The sequence below is a fragment of the Pipistrellus hanaki genome (assembly GCF_964339955.1).
Source record: "Pipistrellus hanaki genome assembly, chromosome: 10".
NCBI lineage: Eukaryota > Metazoa > Chordata > Mammalia > Chiroptera > Vespertilionidae > Pipistrellus > Pipistrellus hanaki.
In genome coordinates this window covers 3,939,977-3,955,177 of record NC_140512.1, presented here as the reverse complement: position 1 = coordinate 3,955,177, position 15,201 = coordinate 3,939,977, and the positions used below count along the sequence as shown (strand labels likewise).

The 15,201-nt window shown below is 51.6% G+C and overlaps 1 protein-coding gene across 2 annotated transcripts in view; it reads left to right on the top strand.

The window, feature by feature from the left end:
- AOAH (acyloxyacyl hydrolase) overlaps nt 1-15,201 on the top strand; it is a 70,762-nt gene that overhangs the window by 22,826 nt on the left and 32,735 nt on the right. For both annotated transcript variants that reach the window (XM_084897882.1, XM_084897881.1), the window contains 7 exons: nt 1,768-1,827; nt 5,993-6,063; nt 7,418-7,478; nt 8,903-8,973; nt 9,761-9,809; nt 10,955-11,003; nt 12,795-12,889. In XM_084897882.1, the coding sequence (XP_084754008.1) occupies nt 1,768-1,827; nt 5,993-6,063; nt 7,418-7,478; nt 8,903-8,973; nt 9,761-9,809; nt 10,955-11,003; nt 12,795-12,889 (456 nt within the window). The remainder of the gene's footprint in view (nt 1-1,767; nt 1,828-5,992; nt 6,064-7,417; nt 7,479-8,902; nt 8,974-9,760; nt 9,810-10,954; nt 11,004-12,794; nt 12,890-15,201) is intronic.

Sequence of the window (15,201 nt, the reverse complement as noted above, 5' to 3'; positions counted from 1 at the left end):
ACCCCTGCTAGTGGAACCCCATGGAACGGATGGCAATGTGTGCTTTGGCCTGCTCTGCTGTCACCCATACTCCCCAGAGCCCAGGACCGAGCACCAGGCCTCTGCCCGGCAAGAGCAGTCATCATCAAGGCCTTGCCTTGTCTGGAGACCTCAGGCTGGCTCTGGTTTGGAGAAACACTGAAGTCATTCTAGGAGAAAGGACTTTACCAGCCACCACTGCAGATGCTACTGTGCATCTCCTATGGTCAAGCTGAGGGCTGGCCGGTCCCTCTTACACTGCCAGGCCCAATGCCATGTCATCCTTGGGATTTTCTACGTCCCCAAGTAGAGCAATCCGATATCCGTCTCCAAGGCTCTCTGGACTCCAAGGTTCTCTGGACTCCGTGAGCCTCTGTGATAACGTCCTGGGCCATCCATTCCTGAGCATTCAATAGGCTCCACATGGGGCCGAGAGAAGGAAGCCCTATAATCAGAGGGAGAGAGGAATGAGAAGCTGCAGAGATTTGACCGTCACGAATCTCCCGGCTGATGGGAGTGTGCTGATGGCCTGGCTGAGTGGTAAACAGCATGGTGGCTTCCAGCCGAAGGGTTTGCTGTCCCGCTCCCAGTCTCTTCCCAAACTTTCTCTCCAGCCTCTGATGACAGTTGCAGCCTTCATTCTAAAGATTTAACTAGAAAGGAGAGGAAAGCATGACCCTCACACATTAGAAACAAATGCTTAACCACGAGATGGGCAGCAGTGAAAGGTTACCGAGGAAAGATAATTATCTTCATTTTCACTCGAGCACCACTTGCCCCTTTGCCTGCCATTAAGACAGGCAAACTAATTAGCTTTCCCAGATGCCTCGGAGTTCCTTCACCCTTTTTCTTCTGGGAGAAAAGACCATCCCTTTATTTGGACTCCCTTCTGCCTGTTGGTATCGCCGCACTTGGTGATGGAGCCCTGGGCAGGCCAGGTCCAGACCAGCCTGCCCTCGGCATTTCAGCCTGGACCACGGAGGCATGCAGGGGGTCAGAGGCGTGTGGGGCAGCGCCGGCCACTTTATTCCGCTGGTCTCTCCTCCCTCACTGCACAGCCATCCCCCCGAGAACTGAGCTGAGTGACAGCCACTCCGGTCCCCTCAAGGGGCTCCAGGAAGGGGCTGCCGAGCCCCCTCGGTGTCATCCCCCCTCTGTTTCCTGCACGTGTCCCGTCTTGTCTGTTTGCCCGCCGGAGACTCTGGGAGGGCAGGTGCATGCTCACTCTCCACCTGGGCCCTCCCCATCCTGTGGCTTTTGAGGTTCTGTGGGTTTTGCAGTCCTTGTTAGTGTCGCTGTTGGCTATGGGACAGGCCCGGGGTTAGCTGGGGCCCCGCTCTGGGGCTTCCAGGCACAAGGCCACGGGATCCTTGGGGAGATGGGGAGTCTCTCGGGCAGGAAGGCAGGTGTTCAGACTGAGGCTCCGCCAGACCCTGGTGCTGTGACCTTCAGCTGGTTCCTTAGCTTCCCCGAGTCCCCATGACCTTGTCTGGGGAAAGGCCTGCTCCCTCGGGGCTGGGGGGAGGACCTGTGTGCAGAGGACTCCCCGTGGGGCCCACACAGAGGCTGGCCCCTCCTGAAGATCGTCACTGCCATGACATTGCCTCTGTGTGACTCGCTTTAGCACAGATTTGTGGACTCACTTCCTTGTTTCAAACTTGCAGACTTGAAAACGCCCTAACTTTAGAAAAGATGTAGGAAGAAGAGAGAAGACACAAGGGGTAATGTGGTCTAACTTTGCTTTTCTAGGAGGCGTGGAAATCCACCCTGGAGAAGGCAAGGCAGATCGTTAAGAAACCCCCACCTCTGGTAAGTGGCCCACAGGGAGAGAGCAAGCCCCCCCCCCCCCCAGGCACGCTGACCTCCCTCTGGCCCTGCTCCCGCTGCGCAGGCCAGCAGCGGCTCTGAGTCCAGCCCACAAGGCACCGCGGTTGACTTGGGATTGAAGTGGGAATAGAAGCTCCCACCCTCCCTCCCAATCTCTGCACCGCTCACATCTGGGACAGATTAGCCCATGGTCCTGGGCGCTGTCCCGTGCATTGTAGGATGTTGGCTGCATCCCTGTTCTCCACCCACTAGAAGGCAGCATTGCTATCCACCCCTCCCCAGTCCTGATGACCAAAATGTCTCCTGATGTCCCCGTGTCCTCTGAGTGCCTTTGAGACCTGCTGCCCTGCAGAAGGCCATTTTGGAGGCTGTGTATCCTCCCACTCCTCCCCTTTCTACACATGAGACTTGAGACTGAGCCTCGGAGCTCCTGTCAGTCAGATGGGGTGGTAACATGTTCCTGTCAGTCAGATGGGGTGGTAACATGTTCCTGTCAGTCAGATGGGGCAGTAACGTGTTCCTGTCTGTAAGATGGGCCGGTAACCTGTTCCTATCAGTAAGATGGGGCAGTAACATGTTCCTGTCAGTAAGATGGGGCAGTAACATGTTCCTGTCAGTCAGATGGGGCAGTAACATGTTTCTATCATGAATGTGAGGACTAGCGGAGTGGATGTGTGCAGAGCACATAGAAGCAGGCCTGGGATTTATAGAGCCCTCCGTAAATGCCAGTGAAGTCACCACGTGATTCCTCTCCCTAATTTGCCCTGTTTGTAATAATAAGTTCATTCAACAGATAGAATGTTTAGTTCACATTAGTGGTCCTTAGTCCAGGTGTTAGATTTATGCTCTGGTTGCAAATCAGCCCTCGCTGAAAAGGAAGCAAGAGAGTAGACCCTTAAACATGTGTCTCCAGTCCTAGCCGGTTTGGCTCAGTGGATAGAGCATCTGCCTGTAGACTGAAGCGTCCTGGATTCAGTTTTGGTCAAGGTCATATACCTCTCTTGCAGGTTCCCGGCCTTGGTCAGGGTGTGTGCAGGAGGTAACCAATTGATGTGTCTCTCTCACATCCATGTTTCTGCCTTCCCTCTCCCTTTCACTCTCTCTAAAAATCAATGGAAAAATATTATTGAGTGAAGATTGACCAAAAGCAAAAAAAAAAAGTGCCTCCCTCCTGGATGCTTGAGCCCTGGCAGGAGGAAGTGGCTGTTGGGGAGATAAGGACAGGGCCTGCCCTGCTGGCCAGCTCACCACTTGCCTGATGCTCTACCAGGAAGGCAGTACTGACTTGGCAACCCGAAAGTGAAGGGGAGAATCCCAGAGCGCTCAGCTCGCCCGATGGAGCAGATACAAATAGAGGACGCCCGATTCCATTGGAGTTTCAGATAAAGATGAAGAGTTTGTAGCACATGCATGTATGTCCAGTGCGGTATCTTCTCTGGCAGCATTACTCCTGGGGGACATCGGGGTTTTGATGTCCAAGGTTGATATATGGGTTCATGGCAACACGCAGGCATTTCTACAGGATGCATTAATCGGCCACCATGTCTGCACTGCCGATCGTTATTTAATTCAGTGAATCACAGAAGTCCCATTGGAGCTACTTCAGCTCATCTGCTTCAGTCACTGAGCAAGAAACTGAAACAGGGCTTGAAGCCCTTGACCAGCACTTCGGCATTCTAAACAGAACTGAAGATGGTACAATCCTCCCTTTATCCTTCTCAGCATGCATCTCAGAACTTATTCCCAGGGCTTGGTGTCCGCACTCACACAAGTTGCTGTGGCATTAGCTCAAAGGCTAATTAGCATTTTACAGTTTTCTAATTCCGTCACCAGAATTGCGAGAACACTTCCTAGGGCTGGGTTCCAATAATTCCTCGCATGAAGCCAGAAAACAGAAACCTACTGAACAATTCAACAATAACAGACTTCTCAAAAGCCTCCTCCACTTTATTTACTCTCCAGATTAAAGCTCTCAAGGAAAAAAATAATCAGAAAAATGCAAATAAGTGTTTTTGGAAAAAATGCTCCGAGGTTATGGGCAGCAGTGAATTCCACGGCAGTGGCCGACAGAGCTGTAGACCAGCCAGGATGTGGAGAGAAATGCAGAGAGCTGTCTGCCGTCAGATGCCAGGACCCAGGCTGGGGAAGGTCTGCGTAGTTGACGGGAATGGAAGGTTCTGGAGAAGGTCTGCACTGCCCAGAGGCCCAGAGAGGCACCGGGAGCATTGTGCAGGATGGGGCAGACACTGGGTGTGGGAGGCTTGGAGTACCCGAGTAGTGGAACCACTGAATTTAATTTCACAAAAACTCCTGTGGAGTCCACAGCTTACCCTCATGATTAACCACGGTACAGGTGAGAGGACCAAGGCCGGACAGGTGAAGCGACTGGCTCACTCCCCACAACTACTGAGTGAGAGACCCACCATTTAAATACAGATTCACTCCCTTCCCACTTCCTGCCTTTCGTGCAATGTCAGTGGCTCTCACCCGGCCCTCCTGGTGCTAACTTTCAGGAAGAGTCACATCACAGGCTCTGGAGAGGTTAGGGTCATGCAGTGCACAGCCTGGGACTGTACATGATGCCCCTGACCCTACACCTACCCACTCAGTGACATCTGCTGGGACGCCTTTAAAAACAGCTGCTCCACCCCAGACTGTGTGAATCCAAGTAAAATAATGCACAAGCGTGGAACACCATTTCACCAAGGGACGTTCCACAGGCTGGCTGGGGCAGATTTGTCCCATTCACCAGGGGTCCCTCTGTCTTTCTGTTTTCCTATAACATCCCGGTGTGGGGGAAACTCAGATGCAAGCAGGAGCTGGTGAAATGGATAGCAAGAGGAAGGTGTGCCCCGGACAGCCAATTCCAGGCGTCCTTGTGGGCGGGACTCCATGCTCCAGAGGAGCACGGTAAACGCTGAGCTGAGCACACACTGGCCTCTGTCCAGCCAAGTGCAGATCAGAAGAGGGGCTGGCGAGCACGCACTCCGGGCCTCTGCAGTGCTGCTCGGTGTGTGTCCCAGTGCTTTCTGCGGGAAAGGGAAGAGGTGAGTGGTTCCCACTGTGTGGTGAAAAGATGGACAACCAGGACTCTGCCAGGCTCACAACCTCCCCAGCTCTGTGGAGACAGGCCCCAGCTGGCAGGACCCTCCATTCCTCTCCCTTCAGCGGAGGGCAGCATGGAAGCCACACTCCTCCTGAAAGACGGCTGGGCAAAGGCCAGGCTTCAGTGCCCCACAGAGCACGGAGCCCGGTGGAACCCACACGCCCTTGCTCGCCACACCTGGCGACTGCATGGCACTGCCTTCCTCCCTCCCAAGCTCTGGCATGGCTCTCCTTAGGCAAATTCTTGATTTGCCTCCTAAGAGGATGGAAGCATTTTATTTGAAAATGTTCTTCATTTTTTAATTCTTTTTCAAAGCATTGGAGTACAATAGGGGTGTCGAACTCAATCAGAGAAGGGGCCAAAATCTAAAATCCAGCCTAAATCGCAGGCCGAATGGTTTACTGAACAGTCATAAACTGACAATGTCATAAACTGACAGCGGAGTGCAGTGATGACAGCGCAGTGCGGGCCACATTGCAAGGCCTGGCGGGCTGGATTTGGCCCGCGGGCCTTGTGTTTGACACATGTGGAGTACAAGGAGGGAGAGGAATTGTCTGAGTAGATCAGCCCCAGGTGGGCCAGATTTGGGGGGAAGCATGGGTGAGGGTCGACAGGTGGAGGTGAACAGGTGGGGGTGGGCAGGTGAAAGTGGACAGGTAGAGGTGGAAAGTGGGGGTGGACAGGTGGGGTGGACAGGTAAAGGAGGACAGGTGGAGGATGACAGGTGGAAGTGGGCAGGTGGAGGAGGACAGGTAGAGGAGGACAGGTGAAGGAGGACAGTGGAGGTGGTGCTTTCTCGGGCTGGACAGAAAGAGGCAGCCTTGAGGCTGAGAGAGGAGCCTGAACACTGGCTCCACCGTGGAATGACGGGAGCGTGGGCACAGGAACAGGTGGTAAGTTCAGTTCAGTCAGACGGCCTGGGCTCTGCAGAGGGAGAACTCAGGAATCCTGACCCTGGAGCCAAAGGAAGGGCCTCCTGGAGTTGGAGAACCATTCCCTGAACTAAACAGCCCTTTTCCTTATTTTTTTTTTCCTCTCCAGAAGTATTCCAGAGATGGTTCTGATATTTGTTCCCTCCCATTTCTGGCTAAGGTCTGTCAGGAGATTAAGCGGTACGTATACTTTCTCTCTTCCATGGCATGGGGTAGCATCTGTCCCTGTTTTCTGTGGGCGAAAAGGGTCGCAGCATGAAAGCATCTTTCTGAAAGTGATGTGTTTCTTGCTCATCACCATCCACAACCTAGAGACAGGGCCTGAGCTTTGAACAACGCAGGCTCCACGGCTGGGACGCAGGCTGCTGACGAAGTCGTGTCTCCCAGCCACCAAGGACCCTACCCCCAGGGTATTGGACCCCATGTGATCTTTGGGGACATCCATGTTCTTGGATCTTGAGCAATGCTGTCTCCTGAGCCAGCTTTGAAAATGAGCACTTAATGTCTCTGAGCCTCAGTTTCCCCAAACCTTACTGTAAGGTATGTGCTAAGTTATGGCTGCTCCTCAGTCACTGGGGATGACTCACTTGCAGGCTCCTTGGCCTGAGGCCTGGCAGGAGAGCAGTGTGTTCTCCCAGGCTCCGGGCCTCTGTCCTCCCCGGAGCTTACCTCCTATTCAGGTGCTGGAGCGGAGATGCTCCCTGATCAGGGGATGCTTCTAGGACTGTGAGGTGCTCCTTGGGGCACACCGTCCCACCCGCCCCTCTGCTCTCATCCTTGCTCCTGCCAGGCCTGTACTGGAGCCCATTTTCGGATGGCCTAGCTCGCATTGCAAGGGCCTTCGGGTGAGATGCAGAGGTGAGGGGCAGGCTGCAGGACTGGATTACAGAGTCGCTATAACATCCACAAACTGGTTATTCACCCCATCCTGGAGGCTGCAGGTCTGAGAGCAGGGTGTTTGCAGGGTCCCTCTGAGGCCCGGCTCACTCTGAGCTGCCCTCTGAGGCTCCCGGTCGGATCATTGCTTGCCTGTCAGCCTCGGGAGCTGGCCAGTGAGCCTCGGTGTCCCGGATGCCGCAGTCTCTGCCCTATCTTCGTAGGCCCTCTTCCCTGTGCACCTGTGCACAAACCCACACATGCATTGCCTCACGTAATGCATACAGACTGTCGTATCTTATGCCTCAATTTCTCAGCATAAGTTGCTCAAGAGGAAAGTTTTAAGAAAAGACTTCCATCACCAACGGCTGTGTCAAATGGCACAAATTCAACCTGCAAGTGTCTAGCGCACCGACTGGACTGCAAACACAATCTCCTTTCTGAGGGGCTGGGGGGGCAGGAGTTAAGCATCAGAGAGGAAACAGCTCTGATGGTGGGGGAAGAGGCTGGCTAAGTTGGCCTGGTGCTCTTATTATTCCGGTATGAGAATGGGCTTCTGTCACATACACCCAGCCTGGCCACATCAGAAAATGTCTCTTTGCTTTCAAACAGCTTCTATTTTCTTAGTTCACCAGGAGCTGTGTTTTCTTTCTTCCAGAGCTGTAAAGAGCGCGGTGCCATTCAGAGATGGCGATTCGGACAATTACAGTGTTTCCCCGGTAAGCATGGTGCGGGTAGCCAGAGGGTCCTTGGCTTCCCCATCGCTTCCTACAATCGTTTTAATAAGACGAGATGGCTTCCCCCGGAGTGTATTATTAACCTGATAATACGCCATCTCACAGTTTCCCCGGCTTTCTGGCGCCTGAATAATGCATGAGTCACCGAAGGGGCCTGTAGGCCTGGGCTTTGTTTCCTGGAGCCATTCCCAGCCAGGAGTCTCCGCGGGGATTGAAATGGTTTTGCAGCCCGCTGGGAATTATTTTGGAAATTCTGAAGCCTACTTCAACTTACTTTTCTCAGTGTGTGCGCGTGTGCGTATGAGACTCCGCAAGTGCGCGTGTTTGAGTGAGAGCAGTGGGTGTCAGGGTGTTCAGAGAAAGAAACAAGCAGGTAACATGCCACGAAGTCCCCCTAGTGAGAGAGAGCTCAGCTACCCCACCTGGGAAGGGGGAAGTGAAATCAGTGTTCTGTGTTATCATGTCTTCAAATCAGGCAGGCCCAATATACAATGAATGCATGTGACCGGCTTCATTAGCTAGAGATTTTCTATTATCCAGTGAAATGATTAAACATCTGACCAAATCAATCAATTGATTGGAGCCTGACTAGACTGGTAATTAATTTAAAAAGTTCAAGGATGGTCGATGTTTCTCTCTCATCGACGTTTCTAACTCTGTCCCTCTCAGTGTGCGTATGAGACTCTCTGTTCTAACTCTCTGTTCCTCTCTGTGTAAAATCAATAAAATATATATTTTTAAAAAAATTAAAAAAAAAAAAAAAGCCAGGACTGGTTTGGCTCAGTGGATAGAGCATCGGCCTGTGGACTGAAAGGTCCGGGGTTTGATTCTGGTCAAGGCCTGTACCTTGATTGCGGGCACATCCCCAGTGGGGGGTGTGCAAGAGGCAGCTGGTGGATGTTTCTCTCTCATCGACATTTCTAACTCTCTGTCCCTCTCAATTCCTCTCTGTGTAAAATCAATAAAATATATATTAAAAAAATTTTTTTTAAAAAGTTCAAGGAGTTAGATGGTTCTGCAGTTGGTAGAAGTGCACATAATACACACACAGGAACACACACATATGTGTGGACATGCACACATATGTAAAAGACGTGTATACACAACTGCATGTGCCATATACATTCACACACATGCACCCCCCAGACAACCTCATACAGGCACACACCCCATAGCATGTATGCACACACATCCACACACATTCACAGCCACACACCCCACCTGTCATTGGCCCTGGTTCCATGTTACATTTCACCTCACACAGCATGATCGCTAGTGTTCCTAGACTATTGGAGTTAAAAACTGCAGGTGTCAGTACCCCACCCCCCGCCCGGCAGCTCCGACTGCCCCTCCTCATTTCACATCAACCAGAACCTGACCCTCCCCACGTTGCCCTCGGATTGCAGACCCTGCGTGGCTACCACTGGCGAGGGAGAGACTGCAATGACAGCGACGAGATGGCCTACCCCGGCAGAAGGTAACTGTCTCCGCTGGTCACTGATTCTGAAAATTACCTTCCTGAAAGGAGGCAGGAAGCATCACTCATTTCCCCAGCCACAGGGGTTCCCGCCAGCAGAGGGAAGGCCCCTCCCCCATGGCCTGATGGAAGGGAAGCTCAGGGAAACCAGAGCATCGATTGTGCAAGAAAGGCTCAGGGAGGCCCTGCTAATGGCCGGGCGCTCTGCGCCCCGCTGAGGGGTAAACGAGACAGAAAGGCTCCTCTCAGAGCTCATGGCCCCGTGGGAGCAACAGCCATGTGAGCAGAGCCTGAGGATGGTACCAGCCTCCTGCCCTCATCCTGCCCGCAGGGCTGGGCCCAGACAGTCTCTCTCCCACCAGGACAAGGGGAGCATGCCACATGTTAGTGTTCAGCCATTCACATCTTTCAGTTCCGGAAATGGATGTGTCACCTCAGCTGGGACTTTGGTGCCAAAGTGTCAAATTAGCCAGGCGTCAAGATGGGAGAGGCAGCACTTCAACGGCCTTGCCTGTCTAACCACAGTGACCTGCAGGCTCCTTTAGGGCGCCCATCCGCCCTGTTCCCAGCCACGCAGTTCAGGGACCAGGCAACCCCGAAAAGCCTCATTTCATCCACGGCTCCCAGCAAACACCCTAAACCAAGATAGCAGAGGCGTGGGCTGTCTCCCTTGAGCGGCCTGCTGTCTGTCCGGACACTGTGGGTGGCACTCATGTGCATGTACTCATGACGCTCAGGCACTGAGTGACCAGTGAGAGCCCACACCGATGCTGTGTTCTCCCTGTAGGCCAGACCGCTGGGATGTGCCTCGGGATTCCAACTGCAACGGCATCTGGGTGAGCAGCTAGAGGCGACCTCCGCCTGCCTCCCGACCCCGCTCCTTCCTTGCGTTCGTCACACCCGAGGGAGAGGACGGGCTGGAGCCAGCTTTCTGCTGCGGGGAAGAGGGGTGGAGGGCTCTGGTCACACACGAGGGGTCCACACTAACGGGAGGTGGGGATTACTCATCGCAGACCCTTTTAAAAAAATACATTTTTTTATTGATTACAGAGAGGAAGGGAGAGGGTGAGAGAGAGAAACATCAATACTGAGAATCATTGATTGGCTGCCTCCTGCACACCCCCTACTGGGGATGGAGCCCACAACCTGGGCATATGCCCTTGACTTGGAATTGAACCATGACCTCCTGGTTCATAGATCAATACTCAACCACTGAGCCAAGTTGGCCAATTATCATCGCAGCCCCTATAAGTCTTGCTAAAGGTCACCCACACCTGACCTCTGAACTCGCCTCTGAGTGTGAAATTAGCGGAGAGTGGTGTTAGCAAAGTTTTGCAGCAACCCGAACATCGCCTTGGGCAAGCGCGGGCTGTCCCCCTGTCATGGCAGCCATTGTCTTCTTTTTCCTAAGGCTAGTCAGAGGTGGGGTCACCCCACCTGCCAGGTACCTGCCTTGTCATGAGGAGGAGGAGACATCCCCACTAGATCTTAAAGTGTCAAGACCCCCAAGGCCGCTCTTGTTCTGATAAACTCAAGCTACGTTGTCAAGTTGGGGGACAGAGGTGTGATCAGTGTGAGACCGTCCTTGTCCCATGGCCCCATCCCTGCCTCTGGGGTATGCCATCGTGAGGAAGGCCAGTAAGACACTGTGCTCTGCCCTGGCCCGGTCACTGGTGGAGCCTTGTGCTTCCTCAAAGGAACACCCTGCACTCCAGTGCCTGCCGGCAGCCTCTGGGATAAGGTAGTCCAGGGTCTGGACCTCTCCTCACCTCCCGACCCCAGTTCCTTAAAGCCCAGCTCCCTCACATGTGTCTGATTAAGGACTAGAGAGACTTTAAGGGTTTTATCTACTGATTTGCCTTTTCAATTATTTTTTTTTAATTTAAATTATTTATTGTTTAAAGCCATTTGGGGAGGATTTGGTATATGTGTCTCATAAATTCAAAGACAAATCGCTAATTTTGTCATTTCTCTTTTAAAGGGTGTTGATCCAAAAGACGGAATCCCCTATGAGAAGAAGTTCTGTGAAGGTAAGAATGTAAAAGTCTGTTTGTTTGTCCCAACAGAATATGCTTTTTCCTGTCTGAGGCAGTTGAAGGGAACAGACCACCCAAGTGAGGCAGTGCCTGACGCCAGGATTTACACATGACCGGTTGACATTTATTTTCATGAGGAATCCAAAGGGGAATTGAAAAGCATTCTAGTAAGAGGAGGCAGGATGTAGAGAAAGCAAAACTGAATTTGTGTAATGGACTCCTTTCCCTGCGGACTGGGAACCTGAATGACAACGTTAGAAAAAGCCGCAGCGTAGCAAACAGGGTAACTGAACCCAGCACTTCCCCAGGAAAGAAAATCAGTGCGGGCGACACTTTTTCATCCTCTCCGTGTCCTCCTCAAAACACAAGCTCAGGTGCCTGGGCCTACACTGACAGAGTCCCTGCCAACCCGGTGAAGACTCACACCGGGTGACTCAGGGAACCCTCCGGCTGCAGCCATTGGAGTTCCCCAAAGTAGCTGCGCTCTGTATTCTAAATCCTAAGTGCCTGGGCCATCTGGGCTACCAGTGCTGTTAGGAGGAATCATCACTACCCACTCCCGGTGATGCCCAACGAGACCCTGTGATAGCATCGCTGTTTTAGGTCTAGCCAATGGTTTTCCCCAACATTTAGAAGCATTCCATTCATTCATTCATTCATTCCATTCATTCATTCATTCAACAGATATTCCCTGAATATCTATTCTTTTAAGTACCAAGAGCTATACTTGGCTCTGAGTTTTCATGGGCAGACATAATCCAGTCCTTGCCCTCAGTCAGCTTAAGTATAATTAATTATAGTTCCCTTCTCAGAGGGGCAGGAAGGGGGCAGGACAAGCAAAGACCTGATGCCTAGTTACACGGTTTAAAAATGCTTGTGGGGTGAATAAAAGAATGCAGGAATGAGTAAATAGACTCAGATCTAAGGGAGATCCTGGCATGGGCCTTTAGGTCCCTGAGGGAAGCCTCTTGAATTGCCCAGGTCCCAATCCCTCCCAGGTGTCCTGGGCCTTCCCCGGCACCATTTGTGTGGCCAAGGACTAGCTGTCGCGGGCCCAAGACAGGAAGCCACTGGAGTGAGGCTGATTTGGGGGGTGAGGGTGGACGTGGGGGCAGGAGGCTCTCCTCTCTGACTCCGGGAGGCATCAGTTCCTTCTCCCAGGATCGGAAGGCGTTTGGAAGTGTCCGTGCACCGCCCACGGGGGAGATGATTTGTGTAGATGGGCCCAGGATCCGATTCAGTGGTTCCTTACCTCCACACACTCGGGCTTCCTGAGGCTGTCGCTCCATCAATTGCCAGAATCGCCTGTCCGGTGCTTCTGCGTGTATGGATTAAGAGCTTTCAGGGCCCATCACATGTTCGATAAATCAGAATTGCTCCATGAGATCAGTAACTCTTAAAGTGAATTATATCAGAAATCGGTGTATTTTCCACAAAGCAATTTCCAGAACCAGAATTGAGGGCATATTGCTGAGCCCAGATAAAGCTTTGATCCATTTATTCACTCGTCCTCCACTCTGGATGTCTCCCGGCAGTTCGTTTCCGCTGAGCTGGGAACAAACTTCCTGCTTCCTCCGCACCGCTGAGCTCGGGTTCGATGGCCTGGAAAGCTCCTTGAGCTCCTTGAGCTGTCCCTCACCCTGCACCTCACAGAGAGCGGCCTGGCATCCCCGCTGCGGTGCCCTGTGCGGGGGGTACACGCGGGGGCATCTGATGCCCTGACTGCGCCGCCTGGAGGCTTGAGACCACGAGAGCATAAATAACACACCTGAATTGTGCCTCCAGGGTCAGAGCCCAGGGGAATCGTGCTGCTGGGAGACTCGGCCGGGGCTCATTTCCACATCCCTCCGGAGTGGCTCACGGCCGCACAAATGTCCTTGGTAAGTACTGTTGGCAGCAATCCCCTGGCTGTGCTGGCCTCGTGTCTATTCCCCCCACGCTCTCTAAATGCGATGCCAACTCCAAACAGGTGCACATTTTCCTGCTCAGCAAAATCTGCCACAAAAGGCGCACCCGCTCCAGTTCCGTTCCTTTCCAACGATGCGAGGGCGCTGTCACAACAGACTCAGAGCGAGAGCCAGCACGTCTTGTTGGAACACAAGTTAAAGCGACAGTGTAGTATCACTTGTAATATCACTTGTCATCTATCAAGTAGACAGAGGTTAAGGGATGAAGGCCCCGTATTAGCAGGATTATGGTACAATGGGTGTGTTGGAACTTCTCTGTAAGGCAAGCATGTCAAACTCAGGGCCTGCAGGCCACATGCCTTGGTTATTTGGCTCCTGTTAGCCTTTGGGTTTGACATGCTTGCTGTAAGGCATTTGGGCAATATGTACAAAGTGACAGTAAGATGTTTGTGGGTTTAACCAGTAATTCCACATCTGGAAATTTACCTTTAATACTGACTAGTCACTTGCTTAAGAATTTATGTCCATGAATATTCATCAAAGAGATAGTTATAATAGCAAAAATGAGAAAAGAAATTAAAAATAGAGGATTAGATGCCCTGGACAATTTGTCTCAGTGGTTAGAGCATTAGCCAATGGATGGAAGGGTCATGGGTTCGATTCCTGGTCAAGGGCACGTACTTCAGTTGCAGGTTCAATCCTCAGTTTTCTCTCCCTCCCTTTCACTCTCTCTAAAAAAAAAAAAAAAATAATAATAATGGAAAGAATATCCTGGGGTAAGGATTAAAAAATAAAAATAGGGAATTGGATATGTAAAATTAATATTTCATTCATAAAATGAAATATGCAATCATTAGTGCCACTGTTATAGACACATTTATTGGCAAGAAACTATGTGTTTATGATAATTTTTTAGGGGCAAAAGCATGTTACAAAGTGGTATGCATGATCCAGTGTTGTGAATATATAATACTAGAGACCTGGTGCATGAAAATTCATGCACTGGATTGGGACTCCCTCAGCTCGGCCTGCCCCCTCTCACAATCCAGGAGCCCTCAGGTGACCTGGCCATCAGGAGAAGGCAAGGCCCCCATCACACCTCTGCTGCTGCCACTGCCGGCAGTGCAAGCCTCAGCCAGCCCTGGTTACCTGCACCTTGGGCTGGTCCTGGGTGGCCAGGGTGGGGGGCTGAGGGCTGGACTGACTGCAACATGTGCCTGCTGCCTCCCTGGCTAGGCTGAAAGGACTGGATACTCTGGTGGGACTGAGGGCACTGGGTGCCGCCATCTTGTGGCTATGGGTGCCGCCACCTTTGTTATGGTGTGACAGTCAATTTGCATATCCCCTCATTATTAGATAGGCTGTGTGTATATGTGTGAAAAAGAGCACTGGAGGCTGTGGATCAATGGGTAACCCTGGTACCTTTGGACGGGAGGGTTCTGGGTAACTTTTCTTCTACTTTGTTTTCAAGGAACTTACTAGTATATCATATATATGCTAAATGTTATAATACAAGACAGGCAATTGCTTCCTTTTGTTTTCAGCAAATGGCCAGGGAACCCTGCTAAGGGAAACCAAGGCACTGCTTTGTTGACTCGGTAGCAGCTCTGTCATGTAGATGTTACCGCAGCACAGCCTGGCTTTACAGACACCCTGGGGACAGGAGGCAGAGCCGTTTCCTGTCGGTGTCACCTTAAGCAAGCCACCTAGCCAGTAACACTGGGAATAAGGCTAGGAACCATCTCAAGCAAGGCCGTTTGCTTCAGTGAGCTAATGGCTGTGAAAACACTGCAGAGCCATGGGCTGGATTCAAATCAGACACAAGTAAAGTCACGCACAACTCAGGCAGGGCCATCAACCCATCCGCCAAAGCAAGTCCCAGGGCCACTGCCCAGACCCGCGGGGAAGGAAGTCTGTCCGCCCCAAAGGAGAGGAGGGGGAGAACGCCTCTTTGCTGCATTGCTTTTCGCTCCTTGAAAATGTTAAATGTTCAACAGAGAAAAATAAGCGAATGCAGGAATTATTAACAAATCGTTAAAACTCCACTTAATACTACCACCCAGAGAGAATTGTTTTAACATTTCGGGGTATAAGATTGGTTTTGAAATATTCTTTTAATATTTTTCTTAGAAAAACACTGAATACATAAAGTCAACATTAGAACTTATTTTGAGAAGTAAAAAAAAAAAAATTCTCCCATCATCTCAAACTTTTCTCAGTGTTTTTCCATTCTTTCCTAGCATTCCGCCTCCATTGTGAGTCCATAAGGCCGTCACATGAATATC